The following is a 25,129-nucleotide window of genomic DNA, read 5'->3' on the forward strand; positions in this document are numbered from 1 at the left end:
TTGGTGTCAAGTTACTTTTGGAGAATTTCTTTRCTCCCAAAGTTTGATTCTTTGTGTCTTTACCTTATGCTTCCGTTTTTCAGTGTTTGCTTTGAAATTCAGCATGGTTCATCACTTTTGATTATAAACAATTTGTTTGTTACTTCTGGGCAGTTAAGAGAGTAACTTTTCTTGTRTAAGTGTGTCAGGGTGTCTGTAAATACATTGGAACTTCACTGAGCATATGAGGAAAGTATGCTAACAGCTACAATTCTCATTTAGCTTTGCTGAGTTTAAAGTTTAATTTGGCTGTACTTACAGACTGCCTTTCTTAAGATCATAATTTATTTAAGTGATTTTTCACTCCTGTTATGTTGGAGGACTAAAACAGAGAAAACTTTTTCAGAACATGAAACTGGCCAGAAACACTGGCAGTTGAATAAGGTGCAGTGGAAAACTTCTCCTGTAATTGTACAGTTTCAGGAGACATAAATGTTGTTTACAACAATAGGAGATTTGAAAATACTAGAAATCAGATTTTAAAACTTACAGGAGAATCTTCCTTGACTGCTTTATCTAAGACAATAATTATAGAAGTTTCCCRTGAGCTGTGTGGGAAATGTGAAATCTTTGTACTGTAGAAACTGTACCTTTTTCTGTTATGTCAAGAGCAGCCTTAACTTGATCTGAATGACCTTTGCTGTAACCAAGCCAATGTTACTGTACCTCAGAGCTTTAGGGTTGGAACATGCTAATCTAGAGGGGAAAGTTTTGTGTTCCCTTCCAGCGATGTTCCAGGAGGTGTTAGAGGAGCTTTGGTGTCTGCAGAGGGCTCAGTGGCACCAGTGGCAGGGGGAGACCTTTCGGAAGAAAAAGCAGGTGYTGGTTTAGACCAACCAGCTTTTTACTGCTGAAATCTTTTTTTAGAACGATGCTAAGACTTGTGCAAGATGTTCCCTGCTGGATTTGCTGTGGTGAGTCTCYTTTGGTGCCCACAGTGGTGTTGCTTTGCCATAGCTGGTCTGAGCACCCTGGCTATGGGGGGCATTCAGTCCCTGCCTCGTGCCACCTTGAGATTTCCCAGTAAAAATGCAGTAGAAACAGCASTGGCATGGGAGATGTAAAATAAAAAGCAATGCAGTTGAGGTTACTTGAAGACTCTGCATGCAGGAGTTTTGATTTTCTGGTCCAAATTGCTCTTTAAGTGGAACTAACTCACACCGCATTTCAGTGTTTTAATTCTTATAGTCTCGTGTCATAATATACTTGCTTTTTACTGCATAAGTATTAATGAGAAGTTGTGTGACTGTGGCATTAACAAACCTGTCCTTTATAACGTGAGCTGGGTATTGATGTGTGAAGCTGGGCTGTAATCAGGGGTAAGGGAGCTGGGTGCTTTATTTCTGGTGGRTGTTGGTAGGTTTGGATTACCTGCTCACTGCTACCTGTGCCAGATGTAAGAGGAGATGAATTTACAGCAATTGGGACTCCGCAAAAGTCCCAAAAAAGTATTTTAAAACCCATCCTGAAGAGAAGAAACTGTTCTGAATTCCATTTTGGAACAGAAATGAAGTGTGTCAGTGTTTGAATGTAGAGTGACAGCCCTTATTAACCAGTGGATTACTGGAAGCTGTGAGAACACAATGAACCTCACGAGATAAAGTACATTTCTCATTTTAAAGATGGCACAGTGTGGACATATTAATGTGAAATAACGGCAGCCTTAGCTGAATATTGTGTGTGGTGCTGAAGATTTCACTCAGAGACTAGTACAGTTCTTTTTTTGCAAGCAGGGTCTGTGGTGGTTTATTTTGTTTGCTTTGCTTTTGCCTCATCTGATGCTTTGACCTCCTGAATGTTTTTTTGGAGAAAACCTTGTTTCTGTCGTAGTTGCTCTGAACTGCCTTTTGCAGACACAGTCTCTTTGCCTCCTTTCCCTTATCAACAAAGATGCTCTCACATGGTACTGCTGGGATAGATGTGCACAAGTGAAGTAGAAATACTGGAAGTCAAGGATAAACTCATTTGTTATGCARAAATAACTGTAAAATACTCTATTGTGATAACTTTAAAAGCTTTTCAAGTTAGAAATTGTCAAAATTATTATTATTAYGAACAGTAGTAGTGGACATCTCGTACATGAGAACCTTCATCATATTTTATCTTCATAGACTGTGGAAGAACTTACATCTCTGTGTTTACATAAGCAGACCTGGGTTCAACTTATGGTAAATTTTGCTTTCAAACCATTTGGAACTTAATTGTCCAGTGGGAGAATGCTGTATTTTCTCCATGTAACATAGGCCATGCAGCATTCTTAAAGGTTCTGGACRTTCTGGCCCCCATCCATCACAGTACTTAAACCATGAGTAGCCCTATTAAAGTTGATAGAATTACTCATGTGCTTAAAATTAAACATGTGCTTAAGTGCTTTGATGGATTAGAGCCAAAGTTGTCAGCACCTTGCTTTGTTGTGTGCTGTGTTACACCTGCCCCTCCATGCCCTGGCCTGGGTCTTCAAGGGACACATTCTCAGATTCACTTATTCCAATATTTAGCTACTCTTATRTTCTAAAACTGCAGTTTACATGCATGGCCTTGGTAAATTCATGCACAGTCTTGAGTGTAAGTATACAACTCCATCTCTTGGAATCTGTCAGTCCTTGACAAATTTCACTGTGTATTTCAAAGGAAACTTAAAGCTAAGTTTTGCATGGAAACATGATATCCATAATGTTGTTCAGAAAACTGTCTTTCTGCTGAAATCTGTATTTTATGAAAGTGTGCAATGGAAATCAACATTTAGGCGATTCTTAAGAATTACTGTGAACTTGAACTTCCCCAAAGCTGAGATCACCAGGGGCTGTTCTAGTTTCTGCTGATAAAGCTGAGTCTGTAAGCATTTAGTTAATTCTTTATGGGTTATGAGCAAAGTGACAGCTCTTTACTTTTGAAGGTAACTGTGGAAATCATCTTTAATTCATGCTTTGTCCATGATAAAAATTAACAGCTGTGAAGAAAGGACTTGAAATCAGTTCGCACTGCTGCAAGAAAATGTAGTGAACATAATATTTGATGTTAATATCTCACTGAAATCATAACTTTCAGTGACAGGTGGACAGTTTAATAAACAGTTCCTTTGTTCCTGTCCARATAGTTCTCCCTGTTTTTTGGGTGCTGAATGTCTGCATCACTACATTAACTGCTTTCCTATTCAGATTGTCTTTCTGAACTTAGGAATTACCAGTGCTAAATCCTACAGAATTTAGAAAACGTTAAGGGTTTGGGTCATTGAGAGTTTAATGGAATTTTTTAAAAGTGCCTGGAGGGAAATGGTGAAAACTGTTAGATAATTGGTTTTTATTTGAGTGCAGCAAAAAACCTTGCTTTTTGTCACTGCTAGAAGCARCCACCTTCCCAATCATCTGTCTGCAATATCACACACCAGAAGTGTTTCAGAAGATAATAGAGATCATAACCACTAAAAAAAAAACACAAGGGATTTTCAGGACTAACCATTTCCCACCTGTCTCATCAGTGTCTTCCCTACTGCATTGCATCCTGCTTTGGTTGGTCTGTGTTTACACTTACTTGGCATCCAGTGTTCCAGCCAGCCATTTTTATTTTAGGGCTTCTTTCCATTTAATATTGGCACTTAGCCAGCTGTGTACTTTTTCAATTTTAAGTAGCACTGAGGTCATCAGCCATTACAGGAGCTATTCCTCTCATTCTTGTGCACAAACCCCTGAAGAGCTCTGGGATGTGATTGCCTTCTTTTCAAAAGCTTCATACCCGATCCTGGCTGAGGAAGTTACTGGAATGCAGACATTTCCAAAACAGTTTTAGAGCAAATGGCATAGGATKCTCATCAAATTGATGTTTTAAAGGTTACAGAAGAGTGCTTTGAAGGTGAGAGTTCAGGTGAGAGCAGAACACCCCATAATGCTGCTGTCACCTGTGTTTTAAAGCAAAGGATGAAGGGATGAGCAGTGCAGCAAATGGCCCYGAGTGAACAGCAGCTGCTGTGGATCCACGTGTGTGCAGTGCCTGGGCACTCTGTACTCACACAATTRTATTTTTTCTGGGCATGCAGGGATAACAGAGCCTGTCAGGTAGCAGAGGGGACATCCCTGGAGGTGTTCTGTGTTTTATTTCAGTGCTGCTGCACAGCTGGGCAGAAGTGTTTCAAAAGGGAGATGGGCAGTGAGCATTTCCTTTATTCTGTGTTAATAATGACGACATTCACAATACTTAAATAAATAAATAAGTGAAAAGGTCTGTGTGCTTCCTGACAGCAGTTTGATTGTCTCAATTGTACAAGGCAAGATGATTCAGCAACTTGGCTTGAGCGCTCCTGTTCCTGCTGGTTCTGAGGTGTCCTTCTGGACCAGAAAGGAATCACAGTGTCCTCTGAAGACTCCACATCCTTGTTAATTATTGTATCGAGTGTCTAGAGAGAATGCTAAACTTCTAAGGACACCTTTTATGGCCATATGCTTTAATTACCTGTACTTAGAGCAAGGAAGTGACACYGGTGTATTCCCCTCTGGCTGCCTGGGGAGCTGCAGGCCGGGTTGGCAATTTAGAGAGGTGTTTAATTGCACAGCAGGAATTAAAGGGCCTCTGTCAAGCTCATACATCACAGAGCTCTTTGTGAACAATTCTATTTTCATCCCTTACCTAAACTATTGCTAGTTAATTAGTTGAGGTAAATGGAGCAGGATAAGCAGAATTATGGTTCATATTATTGTGACTGTGATGGTCTCTTTGTGCCACTAACAGGTATAAAGGGACTGTAAACCAGTTAWACTGGTTTTATGTAGGAATTTGCAAAGCTGAGGGGGTGCCTCAAGGTGGCTTAGTGCCAGAACAGCATCTCTGTGCCATCTCCACCTGGCAGGTGGTACGGTCAGGGTTCCACGTGCCTGCTTCCAGAGCCCTGGAACTTCAGCAGGAGCAAAGTCTGCCCRCAACCAGTCTTTGCATCAGAATATCCATAGAGGCAGAATAAAGTTACCCTTTAACCTTTGCACTTTGGGTATCACWGGGAGCAGAGATAAAATAAACCTAAAAATGGAGGGTTTTTTGGTTTATATTCAGGGATGCCTTTTTCAGAGTTTGATACAATTTCATTGTGGTACCATTCCCAAAGATAAGAAAGRTGTCGCACCCAAGCCCCCAAAACTGCAATGCAGATAATTATCAAAAATAACAAAATTTCTGCTTTCACAGAGCTGTGATGTGTTTTTTTAATTGACACTTAAGTAATTTGTATTTCTTGACTTTTAAAAGTCAACTTGCAGATGATTCTTGATTCTTGATTCCATTAAAAAAAGGTGTCTTTGTGCTTGTATTTCTTATCATATGTTCATCTGTTTATGGCCRTGTAGTAAGATGTGCATGCAACTCCTGGAGATAAATATTGTAATGTATTAAAACAAGCAGTGGTAAAGCAATTTACAGTGCTTTTCACAATCTTTAAAAGGGAACTTGTGGAAGGCCTKTTTGTATTGTCTGCTCCATACATTGCATCACACATTGTGTGAGAAAGTAACCGTGCTTTAGGGGATAATTGAACTAAGTTCTCCCAAATAATTTAGGTCACAATTAAATCTGTCCAACATAATCAATTTTTAATTGTGTCTTTAATTCAAAGTGTATCACGACAAATTTATTCAGCCTGTTGGGTTTTTCTTCTTCCAAAAGTTATTATTCAGTTGCAGAGAGAGCAAACCGTTTATCCTCATAGCTATTCTTTTACAAGTATTATTTCCTCTCACAGATCTTTGGTAGCTAGATCATGCACTTTGTTGATACCTGGGATCGTGGAGAAGCAAAGAATTTTCAAAGTGAAGTAGATGTTGGGGTGGGGGAAAGGTGGTGCAGGAGGCAGAGCATGGTGGTAGGGAAGGGAAATTGGCTCTGCAGGAAGGGTTTGGTGCTGCCAGGGAGATGCTCTGCCAGGGTCAGAGCTACCTCACACACTGACTGTGGATGCTTTTGTGTCATCTTCTGTGCCTTGGGTACCATTTCATTTTACCAGCTGCCAACCAAGAACAAAGTATTAATGTGCTTAGAAAAATTTCTTTGAGCTCTGCTGCAAGTGAGGACCCAGGTAAATCCTATTTCCTCTTGAAAGCTGTGCAGAGGCGCTGCTGTGGGGCAGCTCCTACCCCATGGCACTGCAGGAGTTTGTCCTTTCTGAGCTTGAACAGTACAAAACAGGAAAATCTCTTTGAAGCTGGCAGAATTCCTGAGGTATCTCAGCGATGCGATATAAATGGTGTTGAGTTTGCTGAAGATACGTAGTGGGTTTTGCTATTGCATCTAACAGTTTTGTCTGTAAAATTGGTACTTTGTCACAGGTCTAAGATGAATTATTTCAGCTTCACTCTGAATACTCTAGGCAACTATTTTMCYCCATTTTCAAGTGCCTCCAACTTGGCCTCTGCCCTGTTTGCTGTTCTAGCTGTTATTTTTTGAGGTAATTGCCATGTTCTGTTAGAAAGAACCCAGGCTAAACTGAATTTATCTTTTAGTTGAATTGTGAAGTACTGYAGGATTTTTGTAATGTGGATTGGTAGCAAAACCTTAATTGAATTTCCTTGCTCGTGGTCTTGTGTCTGAAGATCTTGACTGCACAGCTCTGTTTCTCTGAGGTGGATTGGCAGGTAGKGCTTTAAACTTCCATAASGTTCAGTAAATAAATTTTAATGCARGTTTTATGGAATATTTATTAAATCCGTCAGCATGTTTCACWGCATCAAAGGCACCATTTTWTTTATTTATTTATTTAGATGAATAGGCATGTTTAAATCCCACATGCCTGTGAAGTGCATGACTGCCTGTCAAAGAACAGAATTGTGTTTTAAAACAAAAATTGATCTGTGAAGTTTTCCTTGGCTGTCAGTGTGTATTTGATGGGCTTTTGAGGGTGAGCAGAAGGGGACAGCCCATGGCCACTTCCTGGGCATTCACATCTTTGGCAGTACCCAAAAGCTGAGAGATGCACCTGTGTGAAACACAACAATTGTARTTTTCTACCATAAAAAGTCAGAGGCAAGTGAGTTCCTTTGTAAGATTTTTATTCTGGCTCTTGCACTTGCAAATTGACTCATTACCTGCAGTGCCTTGCCTGGGGAAGGGAAGCCCTGCTGCACTTGTCATGTCAGCAGGTTCAAGAGTCAGCAAAGTTGGACTGCCTCAGAAATAAAGGTAATTTATGCATTACACCAATCCCTGAAGGTGATRGAGGCTGGGCTGATTACAGCCTTGTAAAGGAGACAAAGGCTCTGTATTAACTCTCTATGGCTTCATTTTATAATGCCCTATGAAAATTGTCTTTTCTCCAGAGCTGCTGAACTTTCCAAGGTTGCTTAACCTGTCAGCACTGACCAAAAAATTCAAACTTCTTTGCTTTTAGGAATTAGATTAATGGTATAAAAGTGCGATCATGCCTGTCCATCCAATTCTTTAACATGTTTTGTTTKGACCATTCATTTCAGAACACTTTTTAAAAATTATTTTTCTGCCTGTGGGATGCAGAAGGATTCAGGCTGAACTGAATCCTTATCCTCTGGAATGTTCTTGTTTTTTTCCAAGTAATGGTTATTCATATTATCTGTAAAGTAAACCAGAAATKAACATTAAAATTAAATGAGTTTGCTTTCTGATAATGTTTGTAAATGCGTTCTTTGCGTAAGATTTGATAAAGTCTGAGTAAAAATGTTGCCTTTTTAATAATAAAGCTCAACCACAGGTGGAGAAGGTCTTTACCAAATACTGATTAGGTTGGTTTTCAAGGAATATTTGATTTTTCTGACCTTTGATGTCATTCTAATTTAATGTTACTTGAATTAAAATGTCTTTTTTTTATAGTACCTAAAATAGACTTTATTAGTTTTCCTGAAAGCTATGTGCAGCTTTGCTTTGGCCCATTTAAATATGGAAAACAGCAGGATTTGAGATTTTTCTTCTAATCCTCAACTAATAGAGTTTAATGCTTTGTTTGGCCTACCTTGCACAGCCTAAGCAAAAGTTTTAAACAAGATTAAAAGTATGACCTTATTAACCCATGACATCTAAAGATACAGAACAGGCCTGGAGAGACATCAGTCATTCCTTAGCCAGGAGAGCATTGGTGCCATTCCCAAACTACTCAGGATGTTCCAGAGGAAAACAATCTGACAGCCCAGCTTTTTTTCATTTCTAGTTTTGTGCCAGCACCTGGAAATAAGAAATTAAAAAGGAAAGAATCTGTTTCTAAGTTGAATATTCAGTCTTTGTGGYTGTGGAAAATAGAAGTTTGAGTACTTTGGGAAATTTGAGGTGCAACCTGGCTGGGATTTCTTTTAAAAAAAAAAAAAATTTGCAGAGGAAAGGGATGTTGCTTTTGTGTACTGCACCTCATTACCTGAGTAAAATGAATGTCACCTGTTTTGGTTTTGTTTTTTTGTGGGAAGTTAGAGTTGTTGGTAAGCTGCCTTTGGATGGGTGATTGATGAACACTCTGAGTTCCAGAAGAATAAAGTGTCTCATTGTCATGGAAAGTTAATGCCTAGTAAACATGACAGAACACAAAACGCTGTGTTACATCCATTGCTGTGAAATAAGATTCCTTGTTTACTGGGCARGCTATAGGGCCATAGCAACAACACCAGAAATAGGAACTCTGAGTATCCTTGTTGTAAAGATGATGATGGTTATCAAGCGGWTTGTTAATTGCTGGAGGTTAATATTGCGCTGTATTCATTATCACTGAGTAGTGAGAGGATCAGCCAAGAGGTGTAAATGTGGAAGTTTGACTGAAATCTTTAATTAAAATAATGAGGTTTATTGTATGGCATGGAGGAGTCATGTCAATGTGYACCTCATTGATACCTTGAGACAATTAATTAGCAAGCATTCCAGTGAAGAGAGAATAACAAGAGTTTGCTTAAAAACCAAAACAATGCAAGCTTTCTAAACTTCTCTTTTTCTAAGGGTCTTCCAAATCAAAGTAAAATGAGTGGTAATTCCTAAAAAATACTGGTATCTTTCTTGGCGTTCAGCATATCAGTTGCCCTTTTGATCTACACAAGGCAGAATCTGGATTCACATTCATTAAGTTCAAGATCCAGCTGAAACTTGGAGGCAGAATAAAGCCAGACAAATTGCTTACACTGTCACTGATAAACACTTCCTGCTTTCATACCATTATTTACGTATTTTTAATAATAAACCACGATTTTTAAAAAGTGAAAGCTGGYGGTGCTTTCGCAACCACATGTGGACTACTGAAAAATAAAGTATTTAATAGTGCACCTACCCTAAGCCTTGGTTTTGGAATGRAGAGTTTGTCAGGACCTGGGGCAATGGAAAGCTTTGCAGTTAGGAAGGAAGAGGGTGAAAAGCCCTCTGTTTTTCCTCTCTTATCCTGTCTAATTTATTTTCCTTAATTTGGTGCTTTTGGCCTTTCTTGGCTCACTGCCTTGTTCTCATCAGTCGTGCCAAATCTCTAAAGGAAAAATCTGGTTAGCTTTAGGAATAAGGTGGTCTGTAGGTAGGTAGAGAAGTCTGGGGAAACTAAGAATTTCCATTTGATTATTGCTCACTCAATTCTCTCTCTGCATCAAGCTTCACTGACCTTCCTGTGCCTGCCCCAAACTTCTGAGAACGTGTGGTCAGTGAGGAGCTGCTGTTTTGGGATAATCACCTTTGTGTTTGGTGTTTTCCTTGATCCTGTGTTTTCCAAAGGTTGCATTAATTTTTCATTTGATAGCCAAAATTCCCACCACTCTGTCTCTGCCTTGTTACTGAAGTAGTAGTTTTTTATTTTTCCATGCTGTTCTTCTGCATTCTTGATTGGTGAATATGCTTTCAGTTTCATTTTGCTTTTTGACTGTGAGTAATTATAGAAAGGAAAAAGTGATAAAAAGCATTTGCAGTATGCTTACTGAATTGACTCCATAAAATGAGATTTTCAAGCTGGAGTCTGTAAGCTGAAAGTGTGAGTTGCTATCTCTGAAAGGATAAGAAAGGGAAATGCTGTTGGTACTTCATAGTCTCTGGGACATTGTGCTGGAAAATGTTAGTTGTCAAAATGAAAAAAAATTTATGTTGATACAAATATTCCATAATCAAAGAGTCCTGTAAAAGCAGTTTAATGAAGATTAAAAGGTCACTTGGACAGTTTGGCTGGGCTTTTTTAGTAATCACATGGCTAACTTGGTTTACCTCAAAGTAGTGATTTTTTGCTGTGTACAGCAAGAAATTAATAATATCAAAAATCTTATCACAGCGCTTTGCAGTTAAGTTACAGTTTACAGATTCAGGGTTGGTAGTRTTTTTAGGGTTCTGATTCCTGGTTATACCAAATGTTTGATCATGCACATTTCATTTGATTGCACTATTAGCAYTGAAATTAACTGTTGTCAGATTTGACACAGAATGCAGTACAGAGGAGCAGAGGCAATGGTTTGTTGGGCTCATTAATGTGCCTGCAGTTAATCCCAAATGAAAATGCCTTTTCCATGTGATTTTCTAGCCTACTCTTCTGCTTCTAGTCAAGAGGTAGTTTTATATAGTTGGATTAACTCTTTACTGTTTATGTTTCACATCCAGACTGAATGTCTCATGTCAGGTTGAGTTCTCTGCTCTGGCTTGTACTGCTAATGCATTATTTTTGTGCTTTTTTTTTTTTTTTTTTTTTTTTTTTTTTTTTTTTTTTTTTTTTTTTTTTGTGCTTTGAGGTTCTTCAGTCTCCTCTCATTTATTTCTACTTTTAGTAACTCACACTTTTTTCCTTTCTGTTTGTTTCCAGTGTCTACTTTCCTAAAGAACTTTCACGTATGTCTAGTATTTTTCATTCAAATGAATCAAAATGTTTGATTCTGCAGAATGACTTAGTCCCAGTCTAAGACCATAGTTARTTTTTATTAAAGCATAATTAGACACTGATTTTTGGATGCAAGTAGATGCTACTGCTTAAAATAGATGCAAATAGATGTTGGTGCTTAAATAGAAAAGTTTTGATATATTTGAGTATCTACAGAAGTCTTCAGTGAAAGAACTTTAGACAATACAGCTTTGATAGAATATTTTTCAAGTTYATGTTCTGTTTAAAAAAGGTATTCTGCTTTTGGAGCTTATAGATTTAATGCTGTATCTTTTTTATTACAGGGAGAAGAAAATGAAAATTCAGGATATTAAAAACAATATTAAAGAAGCTATAGAGGTAAACTTAGAAACTGTTGTTTTTCTCTATTCCAAGTGGCTSTTCAGACTCTGCAATATTTTACTTGTGTTTCTTTGCAGACAATAGTGACAGCAATGGGCAATTTGGCACCTCCAGTGGAACTAGCCAATCCAGAGAACCAGTTTCGAATCGACTACATCTTAAATTTAGCAAACCAGATAGACTTCGATTTCCCTCCGGTGAGTAATTGGCAGTGGCTGCAGCCGTGCCTTTTTGCAAATGATTATATTTCACTACCCTGTAGTAAATATTTCCCCAGAACAGTGAGCTGCTCTCTGGGAATTACTGCAGTAGGTGCCTTTGGGGAGTGCTAATTGAATTTATAGAGACTCAGCCAGAATATTCCAGCTGATCCTTCAGGAACATGGAGACCCTTGTCTGCTTTTTGTGCTCTGGTGAAATAATCAMCTGCAGAGTCAAGATGGACAGTGCTGGGCATAAAGTTTGGATATTGTGGGAATTGCCCTGCCCAGAAGGAGTGGAGATACATCCAGCACTCTGTTGATGATTAGCTGGTGTTTAATGATACTGATTTCTCTCTTCTGGAAGAATAGTGGCATTTTSCTGCTGATTCAGACTCTGTGTCAGCCAGGCTTTCTGCAGAGGCTCCACACACACGTCCTTGCCCCAGCCCTCCCAGTCCTGGTTAATCATTCAAGGTGCCAGCAGTCCCASAGTCTGTGCAGAAAGGATAATTATTTGGTTGATGATACAACTTTGTGCCCACTCACRGTGATTAATTTCTCCTGTATCTCAACCAGACTTGCAGCAGAAGCCCATGAAAATACAGTTTGCAAACACTGAACACTTGAATACTGAGAAGATATTTTTGTTAATTGTCATGAAGTACCTTATACTGTCAGTAATGAGGGAGTGGTTCAGAGCCTGTATTTCTCTCTCAGTGCACTGTTCAAGGGGGTGTCAAAAATCATGATCCATTTACACCGAAATTTTGTGTCCRGCAGTAGTCAGTCCCAGATGCTTGAAATGAAAGTCCAAGTGCAGATTGTAATAAGATTTGAGATAGTTTGCACCACAGCAAGGTTTTTGTAATTGTTGATTTATAAACATTATTGAATAAGCTGGTCTGTGGGACCAGCGACAATTGCCTTTTCCAAATGTTTCTGCTTCTAGGAATTTCTCTGCTTTGGTCAGTTTTTATCAAAAGAAAAATAACCAGCCAAACAAACAAACCCACATACTTTGTGTACAAGGCAAAAGTCAGGTGATGTTAGCAATTAATTGGGAATAGTGCRCTGTAATCTTCAAATAATTATAAATGTTCAGCAGGCACAGACAGGTTGATAGAGAGGAGATGTATGATTCTCTCTAGCACATAAAATGTAGTAATGGTCATTTTGTGTTAAAGCATGTTAAATTTGAGATTTTGAACTTAACACCTCTTTAATTTAGACAGTGTTACTCACAAAAATACTTGATCCCTTCATGGATGATCTCTCCTGTTGGGGGCACAGAAAAGTTCACGCTTTGAAGATAGTTTAAGGAGAATATTTGAGAGGGAAGACAGTGGTTCCTTGCTCCACCCTCTATGCTCCTGAGCTGGCCATGTGCCCACAGCTCTCCTACTGCCATTGTTTGTGCTAGTTCAGGTTGTGATCTGTAACAATGCTGCAGCAAGTTCCTGTGACCTACCTCATACTGAAATACTGGATTTTCCTTGTCTCTTCTATCTCAGAGGTCTTTTTTTTCTTCCATTCAGTTGGAGTGCAGTGATTTATTTTAAATTTTCCCAGTTTTTTCACTGAAAGCAAGATGTAGTTGTGTGACTTACAAGGTCCATTAATAATCTGAGTTCAGTGAAGAGTCTTTGAGGTGTTGAATGACACACAACTTCAGGAATAACAGTGCTCCAATAAAACTAGTTTTTCTTCTCTGAGCAAAGGTATTGTCTTAAATTTTTAAGCCCTGAGTCTACAGAGGTTTAGGTGTGTGCATAACTTTGCCTGGTGGCTTACTTCATTGGCATGATTAACTATTTCATATGTAAATGTTTGTAGGGTTGAGGTTTTAAACTGGATATGCATTAGCCACAGGTGTTGAAGGACTATTGTTGGCTCTCTCTGCCCTTGGTTATATAAGTTAATATGTCTAATTTCTGAGTTTGTCTGAATGTAGGCTGTGGTCCTTTGGTACCTGGAAAATTGAACCTACATTTTAATTGCATGATTTAAATCAAGTTAAGATCTTGAGTGTCCCTAGATGCCAGCTTTCAGTGCATAGTGTCACAAATCACAATCCTTGGGTACTGCTACAGAAATAATTTTGACTTTGTTACAGATTAATTAAAAGTATCTTGAACAAAAAAAAATTGTGGAAGTGGGAAGGACAGCCTTATGCTACTTATTCTTAAATCTAAGGAAATCTTGATCATCTGCTTTTTCCTCCAGGAGAATTTCATAAACTGGCAGCTAAACTTTCTCCTGTATTGAGTACTGATTGGGACGGAATGAGGGGAATTTTTAGCAGTGTCAGCCCTGTGTAATGCTCTCTGGTGTGAGTTGTAGAGTTTTCTTTCTGTCTCTTGCATTTTTTTCGTGACAAATCACATTTCAGCTGTTTTGAGGACGTGCTTTTCTCAGTGTAGTGTTTGATGCTCTTCTCTGCCATAGAAGAACATGAAGGTAGGAAGAAGGAGCACTCATATCTCAAGGGGATATTCCATGAGGGCTGCAAGTGCTTAGGACTGTGCTCTCCTAAATACAGGGCTGTTTTGCTTCTCTTTAAATGCCCATTCTTCTTTTCCYAAACATGAATTTAGRTAGCTCTCCTGAAGAGAATACRCTGACAGACAGAGGTCAGCACAAARAYTGTAGAATTTCTTCTCCATCTACACAAAATCACCTTTTTCTGTGCATGAAGGAGTAGTTTAAATAAATTTTAAAGCAGAGGCCAAAATCTRTGTTTATAATTCCCTGTGAAACAGGTGGAGCTAGAATGCAGGTTTCCCAACAGCAAGATTCAGTGTAAGGTGAAAGGCAGAAGAAAGTCAAGAAAAAAGTAAGAGCTTTATGGTGTATTGCTAACATTGGGATCTGGCTCTTCATGTAAATTAGGAGCAACTTTTGTACTCTGATACTCTAATTCTTTTCTTAGTCTGGGTCTCCATCTGTTTGCTTTGCAGTTTYTGACTTACAAGAAATATGTGTCATTTGTGTAGACCATATTGTTTTGAATTAAAAAAAAACTAAAAAACAACAGCTTGAGTTAAAAATAATGTTGGTACAGTGTAATGCTAGGTTAAACATCCCCTTTAAAGCTGAAAATTTAATATGTTGGAGATCTATTAATTCAGCACAGTTGGTATTAAGAAATTAGATTCCTTGAATACAAGTAGTAGCATATGGAGAAAGGAAAAACATAGTACTAACTGAAGGGAATTCAGTCCACGTAATCATGCTGCTGTTCTAAAATACTGCARTCTTTATTAGATCAGATCTATAGCTGAGGCTTCCAAATGGCATTTCCATTGTTACTGTCCRTGATTCATTTAGCCTAACATAACTGCATGTGCATGTTTTTAATGTCAAAAATCAACCTCATACGTAGTTTCAGTAATTCAAACTAGCTGTATATCTGTCTCAAATGTCAGGTGATGTTGGGTTAGCTGGGTTATAAAAGTGATCTTTTTATTCCTGTTCTGCATRCCAGACAGTGGTTAGGATATTTTCTCCATCCCCCACACCAGCAGGGGCCTTCTTCTCATCCCTTTCTTTTTGCTCTTACTTTTAGAAGAGGGAAGGAAATGTTCCCGTTTTATCAACATTTCACACTCCATGATCAACCAAATTGGACCAAGCTACCAAATAAAACCTATTTGCTTTGGGTCGCAGTCCGTTTATAATTCTCTGGTTTTAATGAAATATTCAAAATAGCGAAGCAGGATTTATAGCTGCATATTTTTAATTGATCTGGACTCAACAGAGGAAGACATCTCTTGAAAATACCATCCTAAATTCAGAAAAATGGGATTCTGAAAGGAGTAGAATCAGARTATTAGCTATTGAAAGGCAAAATATCAGAGCCTAAGGCTCTAGATTGAGAATGTTAAGAAGAGATGCTGATGAAATTGTCTGCAGGTTTCTTGGTCCCAGTTTAAGTTTTATTACACTGCTCCATTGTAGTTATTTTGAATCTCCCACTACCACTGCTGCTGAATGGTTTTATTATGGTTTCTGAGTGGTGTCCTTGAGCTTTACCACACTCTGGCTTCAGCCTCAAAGGCAGCTCAGCATCCCCTGTGCCCACAGCCAACCCTTCCCTCCTCTCTGCTTCGGGATGTGCCACCCACACTGGGCCAAAAAAACCTCCACTGGCTCCCCAGTGTAAATCAGACCATTGAACCAACCCAGGTTAAAAATAACCCTGGTAACCCTTACCTCCTTCTCTCTTCTATTTTGGGGAGATTATTTTTACCAGGGATCAGTTTTGAGGGCTGATTTACAACCTGGCCCTGGGCGGTGTGGTCCAGAGGAGGGTGGTGCACAGTGTGATCCCTTAACCTGCAGCAGGGTCAGAGCTCCAGGGAATTTGGAGTCCTTAAAATGGCTTTGTCACGGAAATCTTCAAGAAGGTGACGAGATAAAATAGACTCAGTAAGAAAAGATGTGATCTGGGATCTCTTTGCTGCCGAAAGTGTTCCTTAATTAAGTAGGCAACAGAACAAAATTATCTGTCCCTGTAGATAACCACCCTGATGGGTGTAATGATAGATGTATTATTATTCCTGTCTAAATACATCATGGGAGAAGAAGAGAGCTGTTCTGGTTTGACAGCATCAGCAGCTTTGGAAAGTAATGACAAACATATTCACTGCAGTGGGGGACATATCCCCATGGGAAATCTCAAATGTCACTGATTTTAGGGTGTGGAAGTAGGCAAAACATTTTCTTTGCTGAGGATACTTGTAGGAAGCTGGGGAATGTGGGAGACAGAACCTCATTTCTTGGGTGTCTGGACAATATTTGTGCAATATTTGGATAGTTACCACAGARAGAAAGTTTGGGGCTCCAGTTTTTTCTTGTCGAGATTCTCTTCATGATTTTGAGCAAGACACCTCAGTGCCKGTTTGCTTTTTTATAGTGCACTGCATCTTGTTGTGTGTAAAACAGTGATAAATACATATCTTCAGGATGCATTTTGAGGTGCAAAATTAGTAGAAAATATGGATATGTAAAGGATTTTTGCCTCAAGAAYGTTAATGTTGTTCCAAGAAAGGAATGGGAAATCTTACAGACTTTATCAGTGATGTGGTGCTAGATCCTCTGAAATAATCCTTGCTTACTCTTTTTTTAATCTCTATTATGTTATCTACACAAAGCAGCTCCTTCTAAATGGGCTTCCAGATAATCCAAWTGAGTTTACCTGATCAGAGTTTAATAGGAACTTATGTAAAGCTGGTTTTCCTATCCTTTAATAGCAGAAATAAATTCTTGAATATAGATTAATTTAGAGTTCCTTTGAAACCTTCTTTTAGTATAGGGTCTGTGAGGCAGGCAGCCACTTGGTTTTATTTCTGTTTCTCATAACTGAAACATGTATACCTACATGATTTGCAGATGAATTTCTTGGAATCTCTGATTTTTGTCCACATGGATAAATGTCTGATAGGAGTATTTTATATATGACTAGCAATATCTAGMAAGTTTTGGCATGGCTGAAGTATTTATTGAAGTGATTTTTTTTTATTTCGGCCCTTTGAATTATGCAGTGCTTTCACTGAAGTGTTCACATAATTCTGTTGAAATCCCACAAAGAATTTCCTTAAATTGRAGAATCTGCAGCCCAGGACTTAAGACAACGGGCATTATATAGACATTTTTCTGTATTCCAGTTGCTTTTGTAGTACAAAAAACTCTGACCCTCTCTTTTCCTTTATTATTAATTTATTTGATCAGTATTTGAAGTAAATGCTAATGTTTTAATTTGAACTTACATTTTAGCCATTGAGTTCCCACCATACCAGAGCATATTTACAGGTTCAGAAGTTCACGTGACTTAATTTCTCTTGATACATCTTCTTTGTGTTCCTCAGAGCAGTCTAAAGGAACAAGGACAGATTAATTCAATTTATGTTGAAATAGAAGAGCTGTCAGCTGAATTAAACAGGAAATAGGCATAATTTAATATAGAAATTCTTAAGCATTTTCTGGTTTTAATCACAGTAAGAGACTATCACAAAGTATTGGTGTATGCATAGATGAAATAAAATTATACCTGTGAGCCTCCCTGGTATTACAGTGGATCCAGCCACAGCCAAGTTGTGCTCAGCTGACTGGTCAGGGTTTTCAACTGGTTTTACATGACATTTCTTCAGTGTTCCAGTAAAATTTGAGATGTTTTATTAGCTTCCAGGAAACAGGGTATCTTTTTCTTCCTGAAAAGAAACGCCAGCAATTAAACAGAACTTTAGGTTCATTCACTGTAAGTATATTTTAGCTTCATTTTTTTCATGTAGTTTCTATTGTGACTGTATTCTGCTTCTTCAGAAAGATTGTAAGATGAAATGGGGTAGAAGACTTTTTGTGCCTTTTATCCTATCAGGAAGTTTGACCCTTTAATGAATTGCCTCTTTCTGTGTATTGTACACTCTGAAGAAGCAGGGGAACACTGATTTTTTTGGTTTAAAATTGCAGCAGGATCTTGACAAAATGGGGAGCAGGCTTGTTGATCTCACCAAAAGTGAGATTTCTGCCCTAATTGACATGAGGAGCTGTGTTCTGATATCAACAGATGAAGTTTCTGTGGCAATTAAACTTGAGAAAGCAGAAATAGRAGAGGATTGGTTTGGTATTATGTTAGTGAGGACTTTTAACCAAAGGCACCTTGTGGCTTATGGGTATGGATTTTATGTGTTGGCACATTTCTTAAATGCTGTGGTGTTTTGAAACTCTTAACAAAGGGGAATAATGTGAGKTCAAACTTGACAGAAGTTTCTTAAATAGAATTCCCTCCCCATTGGCCAATCCTTGCAGCCACGTCCAGTTTAATTTGTAATACTGGAAGTTACCAAGCAGAAACACAGAACATTTCAGCATCATTCTTCTTTTCCAAGCATGAAAAGCTATTGATAATGAGACTGAATCCTTGCTGAAGATATTTCTGAGTGAGTTATGGGAAGTGCTGAGTACACTGGCCTCTCCCAAAGTTTTGTATTCAGCTCTGGACACGTGCCAGTAACTGGAGAATATCTTCAGCTCTCCSTAGGTATGCGTTTCCTTTGTGATACCATCAGCATATTTTCCCTAAAATAGCAAGCAATAATTAACACTTGTTCACACCATTAGGAATGCAGATGTTTCCCTATTCAAGTAAGTGGCTTATTAAACTGTCTGATTTGACAAATTTAACACATTATGRTGTCCCTGCCCAAACTTGGAGGAGAGTGAAAAGATGCTGTGAGCTCCCTTCGGTGAGTGGCCTTACAGTCAGTAGTGATCACTTGATTTCAGATCCGAGCAGTGAGAAATAAATGGATTTGTTGGGTACTTACCTGTGGTGGAAGGAGCAGATGAGCCCATGCAGTTTTCTGGGAGTTTTCTCACTGCCCTGCCATGCTGTGACCTTGCCTTGCTGCAATGCCTGGCGTGTGGAATGCAGCAGAGCTGCCTGGATCTCCAGACAGGAGCGTTCTGCTCCCCTGGCAGAGGAGGTCTGGAAAAGGGTCTGAAACCAGTGGTCAGTKCTGCTTTTAAAAGCTGACCACGTTGGGAAGCAAATATCCTCCAGGAGACAGTTGTGCAGTTAGAGGCCGGTTTGGTTTGACCTTTAATCGTTAGGTTTGGGAGTCGGTGACCTATTTAAAACTCTTATTATGAAATGTGCAGCTCCATGGGACAGTGAACTTTGCCCAGGAATTGAATCCCAGTTTTAACCACAACRTTGTGTAATGGTTGTACACACCTTTTAGGAGGTAAGGGTTTTTTTCAGTGGCATTGACTTTTGCTGGAATTAGTAAATAAACTGTTCTGTTGAAGGATCCACCCTATATTATATTTTACAAAGAAAAGGTAATGTTGCATGTCCRTGCTAAGTTTCCTGTGAATGTGGTGTCACAGTGACAAGGTCTGTGCCAGTGTTTTTCCCTGCCAACATCCTAATGCCTGTAAAACATTGCTTCATAAACATTTTTTTAAAGTCTCAGGAGTATTTATATATCTGGAGGGAACAAAGCCTTGTAGACAGTATGTCCAGTTATATTCTTTCATTTTCTACTAATAYTTTATCCTTTTAGAATGCTTTTCAAAAGCAGATCTTGGTTCCTTTATTCTTTCCCAGGCCTGGAGTTTGTCTCTTGAGGATTATCGTTTTTAACAACCAAAACGCTCAACCCCCAAGTTCTTTAACACTTCCTGTAGTTTGACTTTAAGCAAAACCACTGTTTACCTGCTGCCATTTATTCAGCTTGCTGAAATTTTCCAATATAAGTAGGTTTTAAACTTGATCAGACTCTGCACTGCCCCTTTTCTAATCCAGAGCTGTCAGCAAGATCTTTCTGGAACAAACATTTTCCAAGCATCCCTTCTACATTTCCACTGATGGGGTTTTTTTTCTCTAGAGATCTGCAGAGATTCCAGTAAGCAAATACAAGTGATTTACAAATTGACTATTGACTCATTGTATTGGGAAGCTTTCAGCAGGTGGAGAAAGTGTCGCTTCATAAATAAAACATTAATAATGAAATACATTTCACATAAATGCAGCTTTCTAACCATTGTGGTGATAGGGATCATGAGMTACGAGGTTTCCTCAGCAGCAGCAAGTTGTGGGTCTTGATCTTCGGTTATCTGAGCAAGACCAGAGATGGTTTACCCAGACAGAGGGGTTTTCTCAGGGGTTTTTATCATTTCCCAGAAGTGGAGCTCGTTCTTGGGGATTGTGCCCAGAATTCAAACTCTGCCCCTGCCCAGCCTGAGCAGATTCAGTTCAGATCTGTGTTTCATCGGCATTATTCTCCCTGAGTGTTCTGCTCAAGGATTTCTCCCTCTTTAGGGTTGTGTTAATGCTTTGGGAAGTGTAAAGTTTGGTCTGGGGGTGAAAAAATGCTATAAATGCTCCAGTCCTGACACAATGCTTAGGAGGAATTCASTCCTCACCTTCCCTGGTGGTGCCATCCTGTCACCACTTCTGTTGACTTTTGTTGCTTTACACGGCTTCAGCTGTACTTTAAACAGGATCTTGGGTGTGTATTGTGACACTGCAGCATTTTATTTTTTTTTTAATGGAAAATGCCATAATTTAATTTGTTTTTACAATTTTAAGTATGCGTAGGACAAGAATGGATAGTATGATCATACATTGCAAATACTATGGATCGTTTGGAACCTAACATTCAAATCCCGTTTGTTGTGAAATGTCATCTCAAACCAAATTGTTGTTTGGTTTATTTTAGCTGTTTTGTTAGGAGTTTCATTTTATAGTGCAAGAAAAACCTGTGTTGATGCTGCTCTAGAGTCTGTTACATTAGGATGTGCCAGCAAATGAATCAGTGTTGTGGAAACAAGAACCAGACATGTAAGGACTAGTTTTCTGGCTATTTCTTTTCAGGAAATTTTCCTGCTACTTTTGGTTAATTTGTTTCCTAACTCATTATTTTTAGAGCTCTCATACAAATTACACCTATTCAACTGAAAAAAAAAAAACCCAAAAGCCAACCCTATTGCTAACTTGATTTTTCTAGTAGCCTCTGAAGCCCCTGTTTTACCTAAATACTTAACAAATCTTGTGGTTTTACTTGCCTTCCCTGAGAGTAGCCCCAGGCTGCATTCCATGACTCAGATGGGATGCTGAGGATTTCTTGTGTTATTCTTTTTCTTAAATATTATTTCAGAGCTGTGGTTAGTGTAGGTGTATTGGGGAGGAGGGAGAATCTGGGTTTTTGCAGCCAGCTACTACATCTYAATTCCAGAATCAGTGGCTGCAGCAAGGAGGTTCTCGTAAAGCAGGAGATGAACTCTGYAAGCCTGGTTCTGACTTTGCTTGGGTGAACATTTTCCCYGTTCCCAGCTGTGCAAGGTGGCTCAGCATTYGTCCCAGCATGTGTGCGAGGTATTTGATGTGGTCTGAAGACAAAAGGTTGTGTATTAATAAAAGGCCTTCTTATTTGTCTATCTTAAGTCATGCAGTTCAGATTTTAAAGCACAATTAATACAAAAAAGCAACAGAAAAAGACCAAAAGTAACAGCAAAAACCCACCTTAAAGAAAGCCCACTGTGTCTTAGTATAATAACCTATTACTCTTTAGTTGTTGTAGATCCTGATTTTGAAACCCCAGTAAAAAGTTCAAAGAATGTGGAATTAAATTCTTTTTCCATCCCACATGGACAATTAATAACCATACTGAGAAGATTGCTCAAGTATTGCTGGTTATAGTTCAGATTAGCAGGACAGGCATAAAGGCAATATTAAATATTTTACTGCTAGTTTGGCCTAACAAGGCACAAACACTGATCTTTATCCCATTATTGTAATTCACATATTTTCTTAGGAATTAAAACTGTCCTTAGAACACAGGGAGGACTCTTCTAAACAATATGTAACTGTTCYGGTAAAGTAAACCCTGAGCTTTCTGTTATCAATGTGCTTATTCTAGGGCCAGGATCTGGTTTTGGTTTTCATSCCATTTTAAGATCTGATTGCAGAAGCTACTCCAAATGTAAGGCATGTAGTTTAGAAGGGTTTTGAAACAAATGGTTTATATCAGCTATCCACTAAAGATTCATAGTTGTAGTGAGAAACAATGAGGAACAATTTTTTTGGTGGAGTTTTTTGTTCATGAGCCATTCATAAAGCAGGGAACAAAGTGAGATCTATTACTGTATATAAATATCATAATCTCTTTAAAAGAAAACAGAACAAAATTTAGAGGCRTATTTTGTGTTTGTTCTCTCGTGTGTGTATGTGCAGCTAGTGAATTCTTACTAACAATGAAAGCACAATCAAATTTGCATTGATGGGCTGCTTTCATCRTTGGTAGTCAGAGCTGTGTGATCACACAATCACATTCACATCTTGGACCTGCCAAGGAGAGGGTGCTCCAAAAGTCAGCATCAATGAATTTATTTAAGATGCCTTTATGCATCTTTAGGATGCAGTTTAAAGGATCTGCTGTTCTGCTGCAGTTCAGGYATTAGTTAAGATTCTGGTAGGATTGTGGATTCTTTTTTAACTGTTTTCAGAGTGAATCTTTGGAATGTGTCCCCTTTCTTTGTACTACACTGATAGTAAAGGAATGTGAGAGACTGATATCCCAAGAGATGGAGAACCTTGAAGCAGTACCATGACTATTCAAAATAATACATTCTTCTTCTTTAAAATGATTCTGCTGTAAAGRAAGAGGGTGGGGAGAGATAAATTATATATACAACAACTATTTTAAAGGTCTTGTGCTGGTCTGGGTTAAAAAAAAAATATCATTTGCCACTTAAAATCAGAATAAAAGTATTTTGCCCAAAACACTTCAAAGCTCTGAGAGAGAGCCAAGAAACATCCATGGTGGTTGATCAGAGGAATGCCCAGTGGTGTCTGTGTGTATTTTAGTCACCAGGCTGCTGCTGTTCTAAGTCTATCCAGCTCTTAGACTGATGGCCAGAAGTTCAATCCCGTGTTGCACACGCACTGTTGGAGCCAAAGTGCACCTTTCATATGCAAAATGAAAGGGCCTCTGGTTGTGTTGTAAACTTGTGTTACAGGTTCAGCAAAACTGAAGCACTGTGTTTTTGGCTGTCTGCTTTCATATCTTGGCTTGCAGTTTTTAAGGCTGAGACAAAACATGATCTAGCCTTGTATTACTGTGTTTCTTCTGTAGTTCAATGTCTTTTTACACTGCAAGRGAATAAATTTACGAAAGTGGTACAGAGTTAAGTAAGATACAGATGTCTCTGTGGTCCCTGAAGATCCTCACTAACTTGCAAAGTCGTGTGAAATTTAATCATCAYTATCATTCATGTAGGAATTATAGAGAATTGTTTTCACTGAAGAAAAAAAACTGACAGACACATAAATGTAACATGCAGTGGCACTGTGAGTTAAAGAACAAATGTTAYCACATAACACTGATAATTAAAAATGCCAATCAGGTTGTCATTAATGATACATTAACCCTTCTTACAGTTGGATTCTGTGAGGGTGATTGAGAAGCATTTCTTTAAGTGTTACAAAATGTTGAAGTCAAACTAAGAAAACCAGCTGAACTTGTAGTGAGGTTCTGAAGCATGGTTAAAGCTCTTGTTAAATCTGCTCCACTTATACATTACTATTTGACAATTCTCTCCACCTCTAACCCATCCTCTAACACTGTTTTCCTGTTTCAGGAGTTTTATGAACACACAAAAACGCTCTGGCAAGATGAAGGTGTGAAAGCCTGCTAYGAGAGATCCAACGAGTACCAGCTGATTGACTGTGCACAGTAGTGAGTATTGCTCCATTCCACTGCTCATGGWTTTGTGACTCAGGGACAGTGCTTTGGTGTCCTCATGCTTGTTTTCCCTTATCCTTGGAAAAGGAATGTGTGGTACATAATGAATCCTCGGGAATCAGCTGTTCAGAGAGGTGGGACAAACTGGTGTCCAGTTACACAATGTTGAGAACGTTGCAGATGCATTTAAATGGTGTTAATGCAGGCTGAACCCTTAGAGAGGGGACAGTTTTATTGTCTCAAAGGACAAATTTCCGGCCTCTTCTGCTTGGATGTGTCCTTTCCCCATCAGCTTCAGGTGCTGCAGCAAGTTTCAGTAACATGGAGAGAATGTTTGTGGGAAAGAAGCTCCCTTGTCACTTTGGTTTCTAGTGCAGTTTATTTCACTGGAAACAAAGAGATGGGAGCAGCAATCATGGGAAGCAGCCTGTGATCAGTCCCAGACTTCTGCTTGTGTGCCTTCATGCACAGATCTGACAAAGTCATTCTCTTCTGGTATTTCTACTGCTGTGATAATTAGTTTTGTCTTGAGAGACTGCTGCATGTTTRCAGTTATTTATCACATCCAGCCATATACTGGGGTTCAGGATTTTTTTATGGCAAGGTGTTTGAGTTAATTGTGACCATTCCAGACACTTCGTTGTGCATACTCAATGGATTGCAGGAYTTAACTATTCTTTGTTGGTTTACATTCTCTCTATTTCTTTTSGAGAAGCTGAAGTAAGGTTTAATGGTCAAGAAAAGGAAGGTTTCTCATTTCACACGATTATGGCAACTGCAGTTTGTCTGATACTGCATCTCTTAAAGAATATATGATGAAATAAAGTCTGTAAGGGTCTTCTTTTGTTTGTTTGTTTAGGTAGACTTAAAGGTAAATCAACAATTAGTTCTGTTTGAAAAGAGACAAGAGAGATAATTTTACTATGCCTTGCACAGCTCCAGGACTGTAGGAGYCTCTTTGAAGTTTTGCCATTGTTTCCAGAGTGAATTTGTTTGATGTGTAACGATGTCTTTTGCATTAGGTGACTAATGTTTGATCATCTGGCATGGAGCTTTTTGCAGCTTCAGTTGCTACAAAATAGAAGAGTACTAGGATTTTCATTTTCAGTCAAGCATCCAGTAAATTTCGTGTTTCTAGTGTAAAGCTGATAGAAATGAGGAAAAGGTGGGTTTGTTTCTGGTTAGTGTTTGTTAAAAGTCAGCCTCTGTGCCGGGAAGAAGGAAATATTGTTGAGCACTAAGAGTGTTTTGTGTTGCCCTTTTTCTGCCCTGAATGCACAAAAGAAAGCTGAAATCCTTATCATCCCTGGACATTGACTTTTCCATGGATCAGCAGGGGAGGTGGCCCTCATGATGGCTTTACCGTCCTGCTCCATCTAGTGGAACACTTAATTCTACATCATGGGCTGTTGAGCCAAAAATAAACCTTGAACATTGCTGACAAATTAGATTTCTCTTTTTTGCTAAAGAAAATAAAATTA

The 25,129-nt window shown here is 38.7% G+C and overlaps 1 protein-coding gene and 1 long non-coding RNA gene across 2 annotated transcripts in view; one reads left to right on the forward strand and one right to left on the reverse strand.

The window, feature by feature from the left end:
• Window positions 1–25,129, forward strand: part of GNAS (GNAS complex locus) — a 121,810-nt gene that overhangs the window by 66,449 nt on the left and 30,232 nt on the right. The window contains exons 3-5 of the mRNA XM_057378145.1: window positions 11,140–11,194; window positions 11,275–11,394; window positions 23,545–23,642. Coding sequence (XP_057234128.1) covers window positions 11,140–11,194; window positions 11,275–11,394; window positions 23,545–23,642 — 273 coding nt within the window. The remainder of the gene's footprint in view (window positions 1–11,139; window positions 11,195–11,274; window positions 11,395–23,544; window positions 23,643–25,129) is intronic.
• Window positions 17,089–19,018, reverse strand: LOC130580558 (uncharacterized). The gene is made up of 3 exons (XR_008966118.1): window positions 18,726–19,018; window positions 17,450–17,609; window positions 17,089–17,273 (listed from the first exon to the last, which is right to left on the reverse strand). It is a non-coding gene; the product is annotated as an uncharacterized LOC130580558 (long non-coding RNA).

The sequence above is a fragment of the Malurus melanocephalus genome, unplaced genomic scaffold, assembly GCF_030028575.1.
Source record: "Malurus melanocephalus ecotype Western Australia unplaced genomic scaffold, MMel_1.1 scaffold_341, whole genome shotgun sequence".
NCBI classification, from domain to species: Eukaryota; Metazoa; Chordata; class Aves; order Passeriformes; family Maluridae; genus Malurus; species Malurus melanocephalus.